This window comes from Cherax quadricarinatus, chromosome 11, assembly GCF_038502225.1.
Source record: "Cherax quadricarinatus isolate ZL_2023a chromosome 11, ASM3850222v1, whole genome shotgun sequence".
Taxonomy (NCBI): domain Eukaryota; kingdom Metazoa; phylum Arthropoda; class Malacostraca; order Decapoda; family Parastacidae; genus Cherax; species Cherax quadricarinatus.
This window is the reverse complement of record NC_091302.1, coordinates 53,691,053-53,712,037: the sequence shown is the minus strand read 5'-3', so window position 1 is coordinate 53,712,037 and position 20,985 is coordinate 53,691,053. Positions and strand designations below refer to the sequence as shown.

At 39.4% G+C, this 20,985-nt stretch overlaps 1 protein-coding gene across 4 annotated transcripts in view; it reads right to left on the bottom strand.

The window, feature by feature from the left end:
• The window catches only part of LOC128687577 (lateral signaling target protein 2 homolog), a 98,771-nt gene that overhangs the window by 55,182 nt on the left and 22,604 nt on the right, over positions 1-20,985 (bottom strand). For all 4 annotated transcript variants that reach the window (XM_053775089.2, XM_053775088.2, XM_053775087.2 and 1 more), the window contains 2 exons: positions 10,887-11,062; positions 6,233-6,404 (listed from right to left, as the gene is read on the bottom strand). In XM_053775089.2, coding sequence (XP_053631064.2) covers positions 6,233-6,404; positions 10,887-11,062 — 348 coding nt within the window. The remainder of the gene's footprint in view (positions 1-6,232; positions 6,405-10,886; positions 11,063-20,985) is intronic.

Genomic DNA, 20,985 nt, shown 5'->3' with positions numbered 1-20,985 from the left:
TTTTTGCAGAGGTGCCCAGAATACAACAGTTTAGAAGCATATACGTATAAAGATATGCAACGTATGTGTGAGAGGTAAGTGGCAGGGTGTTTACTGAATAAAATCAGAATGGCACACTATCATCCTCTAACTTGGCATTTAAAGCAAGAGGCTTACGACTCCTCTTTTTATCACAGCTAAGCTTAGACGCCATCGTCAATGACAGCCAACTAGTTAACGAAAGAGTAAATGAGAGAGAGAGAATGAGATACAGAGTGCAGACAATGTAAGAACACAAACTGAACAGGTAATGGGGCGATCATTTTGTCAGGTGAAATAAATGCGTATTAATGTGTCTGCTTCTAGTTCATTCACGTACGTTTGTAAGAGTCTGTAAAACTTTTACCTCACAATATTTTATTTATTATAATAATAATTACCTCACAATACAAATACTCACTCTTACATTGTGTACAAGTTAGTATAGAATAAACAAACCAGCAACACTCCCATTCTCATGCAACACACCACTTTTAGAGTGAATGATGATGATGATATTATCATCACAATAAAAAAGCACTAAACCCACAAGGGTCGTGAATTGCTATACAGTAGGGCCCCGCTTTACGGCGTTCCGCTAATACGGTCATTTCAAATTATGACCAAAACTCGATATATGGCTCCCCCCACCTGACTTTCTAATAAAGTCACTACGCCCCACCCGGTTTGTTTACATTCTCTGTGAGATCCGTAAGCACTAAGTCCCTCCATTTTGTCTGGAAACTCCAAAATTTCAAGTGTTTTTAAAAGTTATTTCATATTTTATATGTACTCTGATAATTATACTTATGTATACCTGTACCTAAATATACTTACACACTGTGCTGGCATGCAGGTACACATTAAAAATCATTAAAATCTTATGTCTCCAGACGTCATATTAGTAATGATAATAATAATCATCGAGTCTCATTTAAATGTCGTATATTACGTTAATATACACATTTTCATTAATCCATCTATGATATTTTTTCAAAATTATATAATAAACACGATGCATAACATATAAATATGATAAATACACCCCACAGTAGAATAAGTAAACAAATATGAGATGTGGTAGCAGACGACTTGCACAAGTGACGCCATATTAGAAATGATAATAATAATAATAATAATCAACGAGTCTCATTAAATGTCGTATATTACGTTAATATACACATTTTCATTAATCCATCCATGATATTTTTTTCAAAATTATACAATAAACACGATACATAACATAAAAAGATGATAAATACACCCCACAATAGAATAAATAAACATAAATATGAGATGTGGTAGCCAGATAACTTGTACAAGTGACGGCAAGAATAACATTTTCTCTAATCTAACATAAGAGAAATGTGTTACTGGGGGTAACTGTAGAAAATTATTCCTTTCGTATGTATGTAAGTTTATTCAGGTACACACAAATACAGTTACATAGATTATCATACATAACAACTTATGTGTAGAGAACCCAGGATAACCCAAAAAGTCAGAGTGACTTATTTTCATTGCCTTCACTCAGAGCATCATTTCAAAACGATGTTACATGAGAATGGGAATGTTCTTCTTTATTTATTCTACTGTATCAATGCAGAGACAACTTGTACACAATGTAATTTGTACACAAACCAGACGTGTATACTTTTTTTGTTTACAAAACTTACGTTCGCCTGTTTGTTTACATAACTCGGCGCTTGTCCTCTCTCATGCACTCATTCTTTCTCTCTCTCATTTATTCGTTTTATCTCATTTACTTACTCCTGACCCTACATTAAGACTACAAATATTTTAAGGTAAGTAATGAGTGAACTGTTTATACATTTTATCACTCTGGGATGCTTAATCATTCGATAGAAAAAATGGAGTTCTAGCGGAATATTCATGTTTTTTGTCGACTAGTACAGTGAAATTGGCCGAAAATGGGGCTCAAAGTGGGTAAAATCGCCGATGCGTAAACATCGCCGAGACCGCTAACTTTGCGAGAGCATAATTCCGTAAGTTTTCTATCAAATTTCAAACTTTTGGTGTCTTTATATCATAGAACAGTATGTGTGGGTGGGTTGGCCTGGTATGGTAGCCTGGCTGACTACCATACATACCACACTTTATTTCTTACAATAAATACTACTTGTCTCACCCTAGATTAAGACTATAAATATTTTAAGGTAAGTAATGAGTGCACTATGTGTGTATTGTACTTTTTTATTGTTTTTTGATGCCTGGTTCTACTGCTAACTTAATATATGTTAGTGTAAACTTGTTATCTAGTGTTTGTATGCATTTATAAGTGGAAAAAAAGGGTGTTCCACTTTATGGCGATTTCTGCTTTACGGCGGTAGCCTGGAACCTAACCTGCCATATAAGTGGGGCCCTACTGTATATAGAGTGAAGGCATACAAAAGGAATATTTTTCTACAGTTATCCCCCAGTGTTTGACTGGAGAAAATGCAATTCTTCCAACACTACCTACACAGCCGCTTTGTAAACAAATCTCATACTTACGTCAATTTTTATTCTGTGAGTGTATGTGTAGAAACCCAAAGTATTTCTTCTCCTATGCCAAATCAAAGTCGAGAACAACGTCCAGTATTGGGCCCCTACTTAAACAAGATGGGTCCTACATAGATGACAGCAAGGAAATGAGTGAGCTACTCAAGTCCCAATATGACTCAGTTTTTAGCAAGCCGCTAGCCAGACTGAGAATCGAAGATCAAAATTAATTTTTTATGAGAGAGCCACAAAATTTGGTTAACACAAGCCTATCTGATGTTATCCTGACGCCAAATGACTTCGAACAGGCGATAATGACATGCCCATGCACTCTGCCCCAGGGCCAGACTCATGGAACTCCGTGTTCATCAAGAACTGCAAGAAGCCCCTATCACGAGCCTTTTCCATCCTATGGAGAGGGAGCATGGACACGGGGGTCGTCCCACAGTTACTAAAAACAACAGACATAGCCCCACTCCACAAAGGGGGCAGTAAAGCAACAGCAAAGAACTACAGACCGATAGCACTAACATCCCATATCATAAAAATCTTTGAAAGGGTCCTAAGAAGCAAGATCACCACCCATCTAGAAACCCATCAGTTACACAACCCAGGGCAACATGGGTTTAGAACAGGTCGCTCCTGTCTGTCTCAACTATTGTATCACTACGACAAGGTCCTAAATGCACTAGAAGATAAAAAGAATGTAGATGTAATATATACAGACTTTGCAAAAGCCTTCGACAAGTGTGACCATGGCATAATAACGCACAAAATGCGTGCTAAAGGAATAACAGGAAAAGTCGGTCGATGGATCTATAATTTCCTCACTAACAGAACACAGAGAGTAGTCGTCAACAGAGTAAAGTCCAAGGCAGCTACGGTGAAAAGCTCCGTTCCACAAGGCACAGTACTCGCTCCCATCTTGTTCCTCATCCTCATATCCGACATAGACAAGGATGTCAGCCACAGCACCGTGTCTTCCTTTGCAGATGACACCCGAATCTGCATGACAGTGTCTTCCATTGCAGACACTGCAAGGCTCCAGGCGGACATCAACCGAATCTTTCAGTGGGCTGCAGAAAACAATATGAAGTTCAACGATGAGAAATTTCAATTACTCAGATATGGTAAACACGAGGAAATTAAATCTTCATCAGAGTACAAAACAAATTCTGGCCACAAAATAGAGCGAAACACCAACGTTAAAGACCTGGGAGTGATCATGTCGGAGGATCTCACCTTCAAGGACCATAACATTGTATCAACCGCATCTCCTAGAAAAATGACAGGATGGATAATGAGAACCTTCAAAACTATGGAGGCCAAGCCCATGATGACACTCTTCAGGTCACTTGTTCTATCTAGGCTGGAATATTGCTGCACACTAACAGCACCTTTCAAGGCAGGTGAAATTGCTGACCTAGAAAATGTACAGAGAACCTTCACGGTGCGCATAACGGAGATAAAACACCTCAATTACTGGGAGCGCTTGAGGTTCCTAAAACTGTATTCCCTGGAACTCAGGCGGGAGAGATACATGATTATATACACCTGGAAAATCCTAGAGGGACTAGTACCGAACTTGCACACGAAAATCACTCACTACGAAAGCAAAAGACTTGGCAGACGATGCAACATCCCCCCAATGAAAAGCAGGGGTGTCACTAGCACGTTAAGAGACTATACAATAAGTGTCAGGGGCCCGAGACTGTTCAACTGCCTCCCAGCATACATAAGGGGGATTACCAACAGACCCCTGGCAGTCTTCAAGCTGGCACTGGACAAGCACCTAAAGTCGGTTCCTGACCAGCCGGGCTGTGGCTCATACGGTGGTTTGCGTGCAGCCAGCAGCAACAGCCTGGTTGATCAGGCTCTGATCCACCAGGAGGCCTGGTCACAGACCAGGCCGCGGGGGCGTTGACCCCCGGAACTCTCTCCAGGTAAACTCCAGGTAAACCATGTTTATATGATATGTAACGTGTTTCTTATATAATTTTGAGGAAAATATCATAAATGGATTAATGAAAATGTCTATAATAACCCTTTCAGGGTCCGTGCCGTAGATCTACGGCTTTATGTTCAGGGTCCAAACCGTAGATCTACGCCAAGAGCTCAGCTCACTCTGATAAGCTGTGAGTGGTAAATTTGGGCTTAGATATGAGAGAATACATCTATGTGGTATGTGTGCACCACATAAAACAAATCCTACAGCACACAGTGTATAATAAGAGAAAACAAACTGAGATCGTGATTTTCGATTAAAACAGCGACTTTGCAGTGTTTTTTCGTATATTTTTTATAGTTGTATTTGCGAGTTCTTGGTCTCATTTGATAGAATGGAAGACATTTTACAGAAATAGAGATGATTTTGATTGGTTTTAGCACTGGAAATGACTTGAAACTGAGCTCAAAGTAGTGGAAATGCTAAATTTTTGCTGATGTTCAAGAGTAAACAAACGACCTCACACATCTAATACACGCCACCTGGTGGGTCTAATATACATTCACAAGTGTGGTGATGACATTTATACAATTATTACAATATTGCATAACAGTAAATCTTCTATTTTTTGGTTTGAATAAAAATTCATTATGTGAATAAAAAATCAAAATGGAATTTATTTGTAAAGCCTCAAAACATAACTAATGAACAGAGGAAATGTTAGTTTAGTGCCAGGAATACCTACATTGTTTATCTGGACCCTATTTTGAAATTGGAATATTTTGAACTTTGTGTTAAATTGGCCAAATTACCAATTTCCAATGACTTTATTTTGTAGTTGAAACAGTTGACTTGGCAATTTCTTGTGCTCAATCAATAGAATAGAAGTAATACTAGTGAAATAGCTAAGAATTTGGTCAACTGGAATAATGTAATTGGCCTAAAATGGGAGTCAAAGTCGGCAAAATCGCCGATTCGTAAATATCGCTGACACATCAAAATTCGTGAAAGCATAATTTCGTCAATTTTACATCAAATTTCGTCATATTTGTTTTATTACCTTCAGGAAAAGATTCTCTACCATTTCATAAGAAAAAATAATTTTTTTTTTTTAAATTCTTGGACCCTGGTGCTCACTTTGAAATTTGGCTTCTGGACCCTGAAAGGGTTAATGTAAAATAAGACATTTAATGTTCCCAAGAGTGATGATTACTATGTACTATTGGCGTCATGAGTTGAGAGAGACTTAGCGATTTTAATGTGTGCCTGCACACCAGCACAGTGTGTAAGTATATTTAGGTACAGGTACACATAAGTATAATTATCAGAGTACATATAAAATACGCAATAGCTGTAAAACTTGAAATTTTGGAAAGTTTCCAGACATAACAGATATGGTCACGGAGAATGTAAACAAACTGGGTGGGGCATGCAGTATTTGAAAGACCACTTGCAGTATAGCAAATTTTGGTCATAATTTGACATCACCGTATTAGCGGAATGCCGTAAGGCAAAACACCGTAAAGCGGGGCCCTACCGTATATGTACAGTAATTACCCATGCTGAATATGTAGAATTTTTAAGATTTGTGCTGAGTGCAACTGAGAATATTTGATGCACTTTTTCTGCTGTCGGTGTACACCAAACTTTCTTGTAATGGTGAATAGTGTATCTTTGCCAGCTCTCTCCGTGAAGCCTTCAGGTGATCTTAAGAGAGTGTATGAAAAAAAAAATATAGGTGTTAAAAGAAATGTTGCATCAACTTACTCTAAATGGTCGAAAGAGTTCAGACAAACTCCTGGGTTCCCGATCTAAATTCAAGGGGCCATCGGGAAACATAACCAGACCTGCAACAATGGCCAGGCGAGGAATAGTGAACATCAATGCTGGGTCATAATCATCAATCTGGTCTTGGGTAGTTAAGCCAAGTTTCAAGGCCCTGTAATAAAATAAGAAAGATGGTTTAAACTAGAAAAAAGGTAATATTTTTTGCCCAGGGATGACTATGCAATTTAGATAACATCTGAAATTACAGATTTTTTTTTTTAACAAGTCAGCTATCTCCCACCAAGGCAGGGTGACCCAAAAAGAAAGAAAATCCCCAAAAACAAAATACTTCATCATCATTCAACACTTTCACCTCACTCACACATAATCACTGTTTTTGCAGAGGTGCTCAGAATACAACAGTTTAGAAGCATATACGTATAAAGATACACAACACATCCCTCCAAACTGCCAATGTCCAAAACCCCTCCTTTAAAGTGCAGGCAATGTACTTCCCATTTCCAGAACTCAAGTCCGGCTATATAAAAATAACCGGTTTCCCTGAATCCCTTCACTAAATATTACCCTGCTTACACTCCAACAGCTCATCAGGTCCCAAATACCATTCGTCTCCATTCACTCCTATCTAACATGTTCACGCACACTTGCTGGAAGTCCAAGCCCCTCGCCCACAAAACCTCCTTTACCCCCTCCCTCCAACCTTTTTGAGGATGACCCCTACCCCGCCTTCCTTCCCCTACAGATTTATATGCTCTCCAGATAACATCTGAAATTACAGGAAAAGCTACATACATATTAACATGAAAAACAGTTATTTTCTCTTTTTCTTCCTTTTTCAGGCTGGTTAATATGTATGTATTTCTAAATGCAAGAGTATCATTAAAATAAGTAATCACTCTGCAAATTAGAACCAAAATCCTGTTTCCTTAAATTTTAAGAAATTACTGCAAATTTTTTTAACACACTGGCCGTCTCCCACCAAGGCAGGGTGACCCCCCCCCCCCAAAAAAAAAAAAAGAAACACTTTCACCATCATTGACTTCTCACACAGGCGTGCGGATATAACAGTTCAGATGATCCTCCAAACAGCAATATCCCCAGCCTTCCTTTAGAGTGTGGGTACTTTACTTCCCACCTCCAGGAGCCTGAACAAAAAGATTTGAGATAACAGGGGCACACTGAATGAACAGAATATGTAAAAAAGTTCAAGGGCAAATCAGTTTATGGGAAATACTTAAAAGAAATCATCAGTCTGAGAGAAGATTTCCGAACCAGAATTGGATTTGGTAGGAAAACCAATTACCATCTAGCAAATAAAAAACAAGGAAGACTGTACAAATAACAAAGACAAAGATTGAAAGGATCAGAGTCCAAAGACATGTTGAGGGTTTTGTACAAGATTAAAAAGAATCAAATCCTCCAAGAAAATCATAAATCTTCTTTTGACTTTTCCAAAGAAAAACACAACTGTGACTTTTACCGTAATGATGAAATTTCAAACAAGGTATGAGAAGCTGTAAATAATTAGTGTGTGCATATGAACAATGGAGACAGGATAAGACTGAGGAAAACATTAAAACCGAAAAAAATGGTCTCTTATGACAGCCAGTATTTTGATGTTTCCTCAATTAACGTGTTTTTCTTTGGTATCTTGTATATGACATGTCAACAACAAAGTTAAATAGGTACTTCCATAAGAGTTCTCATTAAAAAACCATGAAGAACCTCATTTTCTAGTTTGGATAAATATTTGACAATTGCTTTTAATACAAACTTGAATAACTTTTATTATATACAAACTTTCATGATGAATTAAATCTTATGATTCTGAGTTTACAAGAGCACCTCTGGCAAGATAGTGACAGTGTGAATGATGGTCAAAGTACTTCTTTTTTAGGTCACCACTGCTTCATTGGGAGACAGCCAGTGTTTAAAAATAAGATTCAGCATAAGGATAGTTTTTGCACTACCCTTTTCAGTTACAGGATCAAGAAAGCTATCTAATGTTATACATCATATACAGTGGACCCCCGCATACCGATTTTAATCCGTGCAAGAGGGCTCATTGGTATGCGAAATAATCGGTATGCGAATGAATTTTCCCCATTAGAAATAATGGAAATCAAATTAATCCGTGCAAGACACCCAAAAGTATGAAAAAAAAAATTTTACCACATGAAATATACATTTTCCTACACACAAAGAGAAGGATACATGCACAATAGTAGAGTAGTACATGCACAGTATATATTGTGCATGTACTAGTCTACTAAATGAAGAATAAATGACACTTACCTTTATTGAAGATGCAGCAATGACTGATGAGACACTGTGTCCTGGGAGTGCCTTTTCCTCCTGAGTACTGTAGGTCCTGTTTGGCATTTTCTTCCAGAACAGGCCTTATCACACTGTGTATGTCACTATGATTCTTAAATCTCTCAAACCAACCTTTGCTAGCTTTAAATTCACCAATATGAGCACTAGTTCCAGGCATTTTTCCCTGTTCACCTGGGTGTTAGTCGACTGGTGTGGGTTGCATCCTGGGAGACAAGATTAAGGACCCCAATGGAAATAAGTTAGACAGTCTTCGATGACACTGACTTTTTTGGGTTATCCTGGGTGGAAAATCCTCTGGGGTTAATTGTTTCTTGGTATATTCTCAATAAGCCACACCAACAACAGTGCTACAGCAGCAGCAGATGATGCTACAGCAGCAGCAGACGATGCTACAGCAGCAGCAGCAGCAGCAGCAGCAGCAGCAGCAGCTGACAGTGCTACAGCAGCAGCAGACGATGCTACAGCAGCAGCAGACGATGCTACAGCAGCAGCAGATGATGCTACAGCAGCAGCAGCAGCTGACAGTGCTACAGCAGTAGCAGACGATGCTACAGCAGCAGCAAACGATGCTACAGCAGCAGCAGACGATGCTACAGCAGCAGCAGCAGCTGACAGTGCAGCAGCAGCAGCAGCTGTACCACCAATAGTAGCGATGGTTGATTGGGGTTCATTATACAACCTGGCCAGCTCGGAGACACGCACTCCACTTTCATACTTATCAATGATCTTTTTCTTCATCTCTATAGTAATTCTCACCCTTATTGCTGTAGGGTTGGCACTAGAAGCTTTCTTGGGGCCCATGGTCACTTATTTTCCAGATAAAATCACCAAAAACACTGTAATAATACGAAATGTTACGATTGTATGCTTGGATGCTACCGCGGAGGCTGGCTGGTAAACAATGCCACCGTCGGAACATGTGAGGCTGGCTAAGGCGCACATTGGACACGTCTTGGACGAACAGCGGTGAGCGGGTTTTTGAGCGGTATGCGAGGCAAAATTTTTGCGATTAAAGTGAGCGGTATGCGGAATAAACGGTATGCGATGCCAACGGTATGCGGGGGTCCACTGTAATACTTAGAATATCAGGATCATAATGTGATCACTATATTTCTTGATGCATCGAAGCCTTTGATGGAAGTGAACACTCCTGACTAACCTAAAGAAATTTTAAACCTTAGTCTGACATGTTCTTGCTGGATACCTATGTATCTCATAATAATTCAGAAAGGTTTATGTTAAAGGATCTGCAAAGTTACTGACAAAGAATTCTGAAAAGTTGTTAAGTTTTAGAAATAACTTGAAAAGTAATTCAAGTATTTGGCAAAACTCTGATATATTTAATGATGCACATTTCATTACGTTTTAACAAACTGGCCATCTCTAAGATAGGGCGACTCAAAAAGGAAGAAACACATTCACCGTCATTCATTCAATGACAGTGAATGTACCTTTTACATTTTTTTCTTCTGAAAACCATGGAATAAGCATTAACGATGTTTCCATTTTTGTACATAATTTTAAAATGATCTGATTATCTAAATCTGGTAGCCACAAAAGGAAAAATGGGCATCTTCCTCTCTCCTCCTTCCTTGCCACTACACCTTAACCCTCCACCCTATAACTAACCAGTAGACTAAGCTATTGTAAATGCAATTTATAACGTAAATTTTTTTTATGACTACTCAATTTTAGGCTGATACCAATGCCATCAAAATCAGTCGATACCCAATGATGCTTCAGCATACCCCCAATGCTCATTATTATTATTTATTTTTTTTATATATTATCACACTGGCCGATTCCCACCAAGGCAGGGTGGCCCGAAAAAGAAAAACTTTCACCATCATTCACTCCATCACTGTCTTGCCAGAAGGGTGCTTTACACTACAGTTTTTAAACTGCAACATTAACACCCCTCCTATTATTATTATTATTAATCATTATTGTCATCATAACAACAATTTAGTAACATACCATGTCATCATCATTCACTTCCCTCACTCCAACACCTACTACTGTCTTTCTACAACCCAATCTCTATAATGAGCTTCATTCACATCACTTACTACATTTATCAGAGTAGGCAAGATAAGGACGAAGCTGATTTTGAAGGCATCACTCCATATATAACGTAATATTATTTATAGACTAATCTAATTCTCATAAGCTAATATTAAAAGTAACCATAAATAAACAAGCACTTTGAAGTAAATCAATCAACTATGAAGAAACTGTGAAGCAATGCCTTGGAATTCAGGTCTGTAAAGGTCTTTATTTGTGTAATCTATCTTACCTTTGAACAGTCTCAGAAAAGAGAACAACAACATTCTGTTGAACATCATGTTCCTCAACACTTTTGACTGGTACCATGGCACTCACATAACTCAGCTCAAATTCAGCAAAGAGTCTATCAAAAATCTTAAGGGACTCTCGAATTTTTTCTGTGTACTCTGGGACAGGTTTTAAACACTGCAAATACAAGAACAGTTATTATATTAAAAAAATAATGCACAAGAATTTACAATCCATACATTAAAAAATTTATTTTTCACAAAGTACAATATTTATAAGGAATTTTATCTGAAATTCATTGATAAGGAAATCAAAATATTAAGTCAATTGGATTTAGCTGAAAATGCTTTTCACATCTTTTTAAGCAATTTTTTCCCTTCAAAACATATGTGAAATGTTACTTAAAGATTTTTGTGATAAAGGGACTGAAACAGAACCTTGTCAAATAATACTGCATATTTTTCAGTGAAGTCACCCAAGTGGACATACGTAAATGGTATAAAATACCGACACAATGGAAATATAAACACTTAAGCGGTATAATGTGATCCTTTATTGACAATGTTTCGCCCATGTAGTGGGCTTTATCAAGTCACAAACAGATTTACCTGGGTAAAAGGTATGTGAGTATTTAAGGATGGAGTCGGGTGGAGAATGCTGCATGTGACAATCTTCCAAGTAGGGTGATACAGTCTAGAACCTTGGGTAGCTTTAAAAAGAGTTCGAATAAGTATATGAGTAGACCTTCTGCAGTGTTCCTCCATTCTTATGTTCTTATGTAGGATAGCAGTGAAGAAGTTTCTTGGCAAGGGGTTCAGCTATATTATAAAAGCCATTGTCCTGGTTGAAGTTGTTGGATATACAGTGGACCCCCGCATAGCGATTTTAATCCGTGCAAGAGGGCTCATTGTTATGCGAAATGATCGGTATGCGAATGAATTTTCCCCATAAGAAATAATGGAAATCAAATTAATCCGTACAAGACACCCAAAAGTATGAAAAAAAAAATTTTTACCACATGAAATGTTAATTTTAATACACACAAACTGAAAAAGGCATGCACAATTACATGACACTTACTTTTATTGAAGATCTGGTGATGATTGATGGGATGGGAGGAGGGGAGAGTGTGTGTTAGTGTTTAGAAGGGGAATCCCCTTCCATTAAGACTTGAGGTGTCGAGTCCTTTTCTGGGGTTACTTCCCTTCTTCTTTTAATGCCACTAGGACCAGCTTCAGAGTCACTGGACTTCTTTCGCACAACATATCTGTCCATAGTGGCCTGTACCTCTCGTTCCTTTATGACTTCCCTAAAGTGTTTCACAACATTGTCAGTGTAATAATCACCAGCACGGCTTGCAATAGCTGTGTGAGGGTGATTCTCATCCATAAAGGTTTGCACTTTCAGCCACATTGCACAGATTTCCTTAATCTTTGTAGTAGGCAACTTCTTCAATTTCTCTCTCCCCTCCTCTGAACCAGTTTCCTCAGGTATGGCCTCTTGCTGTTGAAGTTGATCTATCAGCTCATCAGTGGTTAGTTCTTCATTGTCCTCCTCCACCAACTCTTCCACATCCTCCCCACTAACCTCCAACCCCAAGGACTTTCCCAATGCCACAATGGATTCCTCAACTGGCATAATCCTCTCAGGGTTAGCCTCAAACCCTTCAAAATCCCTTTTGTCTACACATTCTGGCCACAGTTTCTTCCAAGCAGAGTTCAAGGTCTTCTTAGTCACTCCCTCCCAAGCCTTACCTATAAGGTTTACACAATTGAGGATATTAAAGTGATCTCTCCAAAACTCTCTTAGAGTCAGTTGAGTTTCTGAGGTCACTACAAAGCACCTTTCAAACAGAGCTTTTGTGTACAGTTTTTTGAAGTTTGCAATAACCTGCTGGTCCATGGGCTGCAGGAGAGGAGTGGTATTAGGAGGCAAAAACTTCACCTTAATGAATTTCATGTCCCCATAAAGTCGCTCTGCCACGTCTGTAGGATGACCAGGGGCATTGTCTAACACCAGGAGGCACTTAAGTTCTAATTTCTTTCCAGTTAGGTAATCTTTCACATTGGGGGCAAATGCATGGTGTAACCAGTCATAGAAAAAGTCCCTAGTGACCCATGCCTTACTGTTTGCCCTCCACAGCACACACAAATTTTCCTTGAGGACATTCTTTTGCCTGAACGGTCTGGGAGTTTCAGAGTGATACACTAATAAAGGCTTCACTTTGCAATCACCAGTAGCATTGGCACACATCAACAGAGTAAGCCTGTCTTTCATAGGCTTATGTCCTGGGAGTGCCTTTTCCTCCTCAGCAATGTAGGTCCTGCTTGGCATTTTCTTCCAAAACAGGCCTGTTTCATCACAATTAAACACTTGTTCAGGTTTCAGTCCTTCACTGTCTATGTACTCCTTGAATTCCTGCACATATTTTTCAGCTGCTTTGTGGTCCGAACTGGCAGCCTCACCATGCCTTATCACACTGTGTATGCCACTATGCTTCTTAAATCTCTCAAACCAACCTTTGCTGGCCTTAAATTCACTCACATCATCACTAGTTGCAGGCATTTTTTTAATTAAATCCTCATGCAACTTCCTAGCCTTTTCGCTTATGATCGCTTGAGAGACGCTATCTCCTGCTAGCTGTTTTTCATTTATCCACACCAATAAGTCTCTCTCAACATCTTCCATCACTTGCGATCTCTGTTTCGAAAACACAGTTAAACCTTTGGCAAGAACAGCTTCCTTGATTACCTTTCTGTTGCCCACAATAGTAGTGATGGTTGATTGGGGTTTCTTGTACAACCTGGCCAGGTCGGCGACACGCACTCCACTTTCATACTTATCAATGATCTCTTTCTTCATCTCTATAGTAATTCTCACCCTTATTGCTGTAGGGTTGGCACTAGAAGCTTTCTTGGGGCCCATGGTCACTTATTTTGCAGATAAAATCACCAAAAACACTGTAATAATACGAAATGTTCCGATTGTATGCTTGGATGTTACCGCGGAGGCTGGCTGGTAAACAATGCCACCGGCGGCACATGTGAGGCTGGCTAAGGGCGCACATTGGACACGTCTCGGACGAACAGCGGTGAGCGGGTTTTTGAGCGGTATGCGAGGCAAAATTTTTGCGATAAAAGCGAGCGGTATGCGGATTAAACGTTATGTGATGCCAACGGTATGCGGGGGTCCACTGTACAGATAAGTGATGATTCCAAGATTCTTCGGTACTGAGTGTTGTCTTCTCTGGTGACAAGTCTTGCGTTTCTGTAGTTGATTAAATGGTTGTGTGAATTTCGGTGTTGAACACAGGCATTCCTTGGATCGTCAGATCTGCCTGCTTATTGGTGTTTTGAAATATATGTTTGGAGGTCTCTGGATGCTTCGCCGACGTATAATTTGCTGGAGTCATTACAAGGGATTGCGTATACCCCTGCAGAGGATTGAAGCTTGTCCTGTCTATTACTGGTAATGTCCTTGATGCTGGTGAATGTGGAGGTAGATACTTGGCATGAAGTATTGGAAAAGATGTTGGAAACGTGTTTAGCAATGGAGCTGGTGGGGAGGACTATGTATCTCTTCTCGGCAGTGTCTTCTCTGGGTGTGTTAATGTTTAATGCCCGTCGTCTGCAGTTTCTAATGAAGTGACTTCAAGGTTCTAGACTCTATCACCCTACTTGGAAGATTGCCACATGTAGCATTCTCCACCTGATTCCATCCTTAAATACTCCCGTACCTTTTACCCAGGTAGATCTGCTTGTGACTTGATAAAGCCCACTGCGTGGGCGAAACTTTGTCAATAAAGGATCACATTATACTGCTCAAGTGTTTACATTTCCATGTCACCCAATCAGCAGTAATTTGTCAAGATTTTTTCCAGCCTTTTTTCTTGATTCTTTGAGATACACCTCTAAACAAATAGTATAAAATTGTTTCTTTCTTACAGTCTAGAAAATAAAATTAATGCCACAGTTCTTTAGTAAATGCTGCTGCATCTTTGACAAAGGAAAATTTAAGGACGGTAGAAAATGAGGAGGATTCTGCCTATCACTATCCCTTGAATGTGGTGAAGCACACCTCATTACCCAAATATTTACATAGCCTTTCTCTACTATTCATAGGTGAACCAACTGTCTGCCATTAATTTGTGAAGTTCCTCTTCAATTCAAATTCAACAAAATATTTAAAAATAAAAATTGCTTTCTGATCTTAATTTAATCAAGCAACTCCAATTACATCTATATGAAAAAGAGCTTAAGCTCTTGTATGGATGTGAATCATGGGTTTCAAATGTTGCAGCAAGGAGGAGGCTGGAGGCAGTAGAGCTGTAGTGGCTGAGGGCAAAGTGTGGTAAGAGGGGGCTGGATAAAAATAATATGATTAGGAGGGCAGATATCTGGCATTTATTACCAGGAGCAATGAGCTAGTAACCCCTTCTGCACAGCTTAGCAAAAATAAAAAGAAGAAAACCTTTAAGTTGGGAGGTTTGAATGTTTGTGGATGTAGTACAGATATGAAATAGATGATTGTGTATGTTTTGAATGATGATGAAAGTATTTTCTTTTTGGGGATTTTCTTTCTTTTTTGGGTCACCCTGCCTCGGTGGGAGACGGCCTTGTTGAAAAAAAAAAAAAAAGTATGTTTTGAATTAAAGAAGCTGGATATTGGTTCTAAGTGTAACAAAGCAGAACGGGGTAGGACAGTTTCATTAGGGAGAAATAAATGGAATGATGTCATGGGTTTGTAATGGGAGTTGAAAAATCAATTATGGCAGGAAAAGAGGCTATATAAGTGTATAAATTCAAGGATTACATGGGGGTAAAAAAAAGGGTTACTTTTGTTTTTCTTTTTGGGCCACCCTGCCTTGGTGGGATATGGCTGGTGTGTTGAAAGAAAGAAAAAAAAAGGGTTGGATGTGAAAAGTGGGTTATAGTAATTGTTTATGCTCCTGGATAAGAGAGAAGTGTAGAGGAGAGAGAGAGATTTTGGGAGATGCTGAGTGAGTGCTTAGCGAGTTTTGAGCCAAGTGAGAGAGTAATTGTAGTAGGGGACAAGAATGTTAAAGTGGAAGAAATGGTCAAAGAGGGTGTGGTAGGTAAGTTTGAAGTGCCAGGGGTAAATGATAAGAGGGGGCCTTTAATTGAACTATGTTTAGAAAGAAGTTTGGCAATAAGTAATACGTATTTTAAGAAAAAGAGGATAAGTATACAAGCTATGATATAACTCGTAATGAAAATAATTTGTTGGATTATGCATTGGTGGATAAAACATTGATAGTAAACTTCAGGATGTGCATGTTTATAGAGGGGCAACAGATATATCAGATCATTATTTAGTTGTAGCTACAGTTAGATTAAGAGGTAGATGGAGCAAAAGGAAAATGGCAACAGCAAGTAAGAGAGTGAAAATTTATAAACTAGGAGAGGAGGAAGTTAATGTGAAATATAAGTAACTATTGGGAGAAAGTTGCACTAGTGAGAATATAGGTAGTGCTGGGGTTGAAGAGGCATGGGATAGTTTTACAAATGCAGTGTTAGAATGCAGGGCAGAAGTTTGTGGATATAGGAGGGCGAGTGTGGGAGGAAAGGGGAGCAATTGGTGGAATGATGAGGTAAAGGATGTGATAAGGGAGAAAAAGTTTGCTTTTAAGAGATTTTTATAAAACAGAAGTGATAAAAGAAGGGTGGGGTATATGGAGAGTAAAAGAGAGGTGAAGAAAAGTGGTGAGGGAGTGCAAAAGCAGAGCAAATGATAGAATGGGTGAGGTGCTATCAACAAATTTTTCTAAGAATAAGAAAAAGTTTTGGAGTGAGATAAATAAGTTAAGAAAGTCTAGGGAATAAATATACTTGGCTGTTAAGAACAGCATAGGGAAAGTTAGTAGATGGGAAGTTGGAGGTATTGGGAAGATGGCAGGAATATATTGCAGAACTGTTAAATATTGATGAAGACAGGGAGGCAGTGATTTCATGCATTGGTCAGGAAGGTAAGACATCTTTAGGAGTGAAGAAGAGCTGGATGTAAGTGTAGGGAAGGTGCATGAGGCATTGGGTAGAATGAAAGGGGGTAAAGCAGCTGGAACAGATAGGATCATGATAGAAATGTTAAAAGAAGGTGGGGATAGTTTCAGAATGGGTGGTACTTTTGTTCAATAAATGTATGACAGAGGGAAAGGTACCTAGGGACTGCCAGAGAGCATGCATGGTTCCTTTACATAAAGCGAAGGAAGACAAAAGAGACTTTAAAAATTATAGGGGAATAAGCCTACTGAGTATACCTGGTACAGTGTATGGTAGCTTATTAATGAAAGAATTAAAGGTAAGATGGAGAGCAGGCTCTCAGATGAATGGGTAGGGGATGTGTAGACCATTTAAGCATATAAGTGAACAATATTTAGATAACGGTAGGGGAGGTTTTTATTGCTTTTATGGATTTAGAAAAGGCTTGTTATGATAGGGTGGACAAGGGAGCAACGTGGCAGATGTTGCAGGTGTACAGCATAAGTGGTAAGTTACTTATATGCTGTAAAGAGTTTTATGAGGATAGTGACCCTCAGGTTAGGGTGTGTATGAGGGAGTGAGCTTACTTTCCAGTAAAAGTAGGTCTTAGACAGGGATGTGTAATGTCACCATGGTTGTTTAATATATTTACAGATGGAGTTGTAAAAGAAGTAAATGCTAGGGTGTTGGGGAGAGGGGCGAGATTAAATTATGGGGAATCAAATACAAAATGGGAGTTAACATGGTTACTTTTTGCTGATGATACTATGCTTTTGGGAGATTCTAAAGAAAAGTTGCGAAGGTTAGTGGACAAGTTTGGGAGGGTGTGTAAAGGTAGAAAGTTGAAAGTGAACATAGATAAGAGTAAGTAAGGTGATGAGGGTATCAAATGATTTAGATAAAGAAAAATTGGATATCACATTGGAGAGAGTGTGGAAGAAGTGAATGTTTTCAGATATTTGGGAGTTGACTTGTCAGCAGATATGTTTATGAAGGACGAGGTTAACCATAGAACCGATGAAGGAAAAAAGGTGAGTGGTGCATTGAGGTATCTGTGGAGAAAAAAAAAAAACGTTATCCATGGAGGCAAAGAAGGGAATGTATGAGAGTATAGTGGTACCAACACTCTTATATGAGTGTGAAGCATGGGTTGTAAATGCTGCAGCAAGGAGGAGGCTAGAGGCAGTGGAGATGTTGTGTCTAAGGGCAATGTGTGGCATAAATATTATGCAGAGAATTTGTAATGTTGTCCATGGGGAAGTGGAACAGAATTCTTCCTCCGTAAGCCATGCGTGTCGCAAGAGGCAACTAAAATGCCGGGAGCAAGAGGCTAGTAACCCCATCTCCTGTCTATATTACTAAATTTAAAAGGAGAAACTATTGTTTTTCCTTTTGGGCCACCCCACCTCAGTGGGATACGGCTGATATACCTTACCTTTGATATACCTTTGAAGAATTTCGAGAGTTTATCTACTCTCTGAGCCCGGCCATGGGCCAGGCTCATCTGGTGCTTGTCTGGTCAACCAGGCTGTTGCTGCTGGAGGCCTGCTGCCCTACATATCCATCACAGCCTGGTTGATCTGGCACCTGGTGAAGATACTTGTCCAGTTTCCTCTTGAAGGCTTCTACACTTGTTCCAGCAGTGTTTCTGATATCTTCTGGTAAGATGTTGAAAAGTCTGGGACCCCGGATGTTGATACAGTGTTCCCTTATTGTCCCCACCGCACCCCTGCTCCTCACTGGGTTTATTTTACACTTCCTCCCATCTCTCTTACTCCAGTATGCTGTTATGGCAGTGTGCAGATTTGGGACCAAGCCCTAAAGTACCTTCCAGGTATATATATTATCATGTACCTCTCTCTCCGCTCCAATGAGTACATGTTCAAGACTTGCAGGCGTTCCCAGTAGTTTAGGTGCTTTACTGGCTCAATGTGAGCCATAAACGATCTCTGTATTTGTTCCAACTACGATATTTCTCCTGCCTTGAATGGGGCCGTCAGCACTGAGCAATATTCTAAGTGAGAGAGCACTAGTGATTTGAAGAGTGTCACCATCGGCATTATTTCCCTTGCTTTGAAAGTTCTCAATACCCACCCCGTCATCTTCCTGGCTGTTGTGATCTTTGTCTTGTTGTGGTCTTTAAAAGAAAGGTCTGCTGACATAATTATTCCTGGGTCTTTTACGTGTTCCTTAAGTTCTATTTGGTGACCCTCTTGAGTTTTGTATATAGTGCTCCTTTTGAGTTCTTCATTCCATACCTAAGCAGCTGGAACTTATCACCATTTAATGTCATGTTGTTCTCCGCTTCCCACTGGAAAACCCTGTTTATGTCTTCCTGTACTGCTTCAGTGTCCTCTACCGTACTGACTTTCATGCTTATTTTAGTGTCATCTGCAAATGATGATACAAAAGTGTGCTGGGTGTTTTTGTCTATGTCTGCTATGAGGATAAGGAACAGCAGAGATGCCAGGACAGTGCCTTGGGGCACTGAACTTTTGACCTTGCTGATGCTGGATCTTGCCCTGTTCACTACTAGTTTTTGTGTTGTGTGTGTTAGGAAACTGAAAATCCATCTGCCTATCTTCCCCGTAATGCCCATGGCCTTCATTTTGTGTGCTCTTACTCCATGATTGCATTTGTCAAACGTCTTTTCAAAATCTGTGTAAATCACATCTGCGTTTTGGTTGTCTTCCAGTGCCTCTGTAATTCTGTCATAATGGTTCAGCAGCTGTGACACATGATCATCCTGCTCTAAAACCATGCTGGTTCGGGTTATGTTGGTTGTGCTGCTCCATGAAATTTGTAACCTGCCGTCTCATCACTCTTTCGAAGATTTTTATGATGTGAGAAGTTAGGGCTACTGGTCTGTAATTTTTAGCTAGTGCTCTACTACCTCCCTTATGCAAAGGAGCTATGTCTGCATTCTTTAAGGCCTCCGGTATTTCACCTAGATCTAAGCTCTTTCTCCAAAGAATACAGAGGGCTTGTGCTAGTGGTACTTTGCACTTCTTTATAAATAGAGTATTCCATGAATCTGGTCCAGGTGCTGAGTGAGTGTGCATGTTTTCCATTTCTTTTTCGAAATCTATGGGATTTGTACTAATGTCAGTTAGTTGGTCTGCGCGGCCTTCTTCTGGAGTGAAAAATATTTCTGCATTTTCTACCTTGCTGTCATTTAGTGGGTTGCTAAACACTGGCTCATACTGTTCTTTTAGGATTTCACTCATTTCCTGTTCGTCGTCAGTATACGAGTCTCCTCTCAGCAGTGGTCCAATTCTACAGGTAGTTCTTAGCTTGGATTTTGCATAGGAATAGAAATATTTTGGGTTTCTTGCAATATCCTGTATGGCCCTTTGTTCTCTTTGTACTTCTTCTGTGAGGTATGACATCCTAAGTTTTTGCTAAGTCTATCTTTCCTCTGTTGTAGCATATTTGTGTTTTTAATATTTATAACATATATGTTAGTAAATACCACTGCCTCACCCACTGCCTCACCCACTGCCTCTACCACTGCCTCAACCACTCCAGTCACACTCAATCTACAAGCACCAAATACAATGAATTATTGTGAAATGTTTGGAAGAACACAGAGACTAATACTCACTCCAGCATAAACAAAGCCACACTGACGCTGCGTCAACCACTTCCTCCACCACTGCTTCAGCCCTCGTATTTTTGTACAATTTCCTTCTTCAATTCTATCGTAATTATTATTATTAATATTATTATTTTTATTATATTATTATTATTATTATTATAATTATTATTATTAGTAGCACAAATGTTTGATTCTTTGCTGTGTTCAAGAGTAAACACATGATGTCACCTTCCAATACCTGTCCGAATAGCCATTCCAATATGCAGTCATAAATGGGTTGACATTATTTATACTGTAGTTTAATAGCAAATAATGAACAAACAAAACACTCACCACACAGTGGTGGGAGGGCTGGCTGCCAGTTGTGGGGGGTCGGAGGGAGGGTAGTAGGGACTTTCAGTGGTGGAGGCAGTGGTATTTAATAACATACATGTTGTTAAGGCATAACGTATGTATTTAGTACAATTTACAACGTTTTCATGTATTTTATGATTGTTCATGGT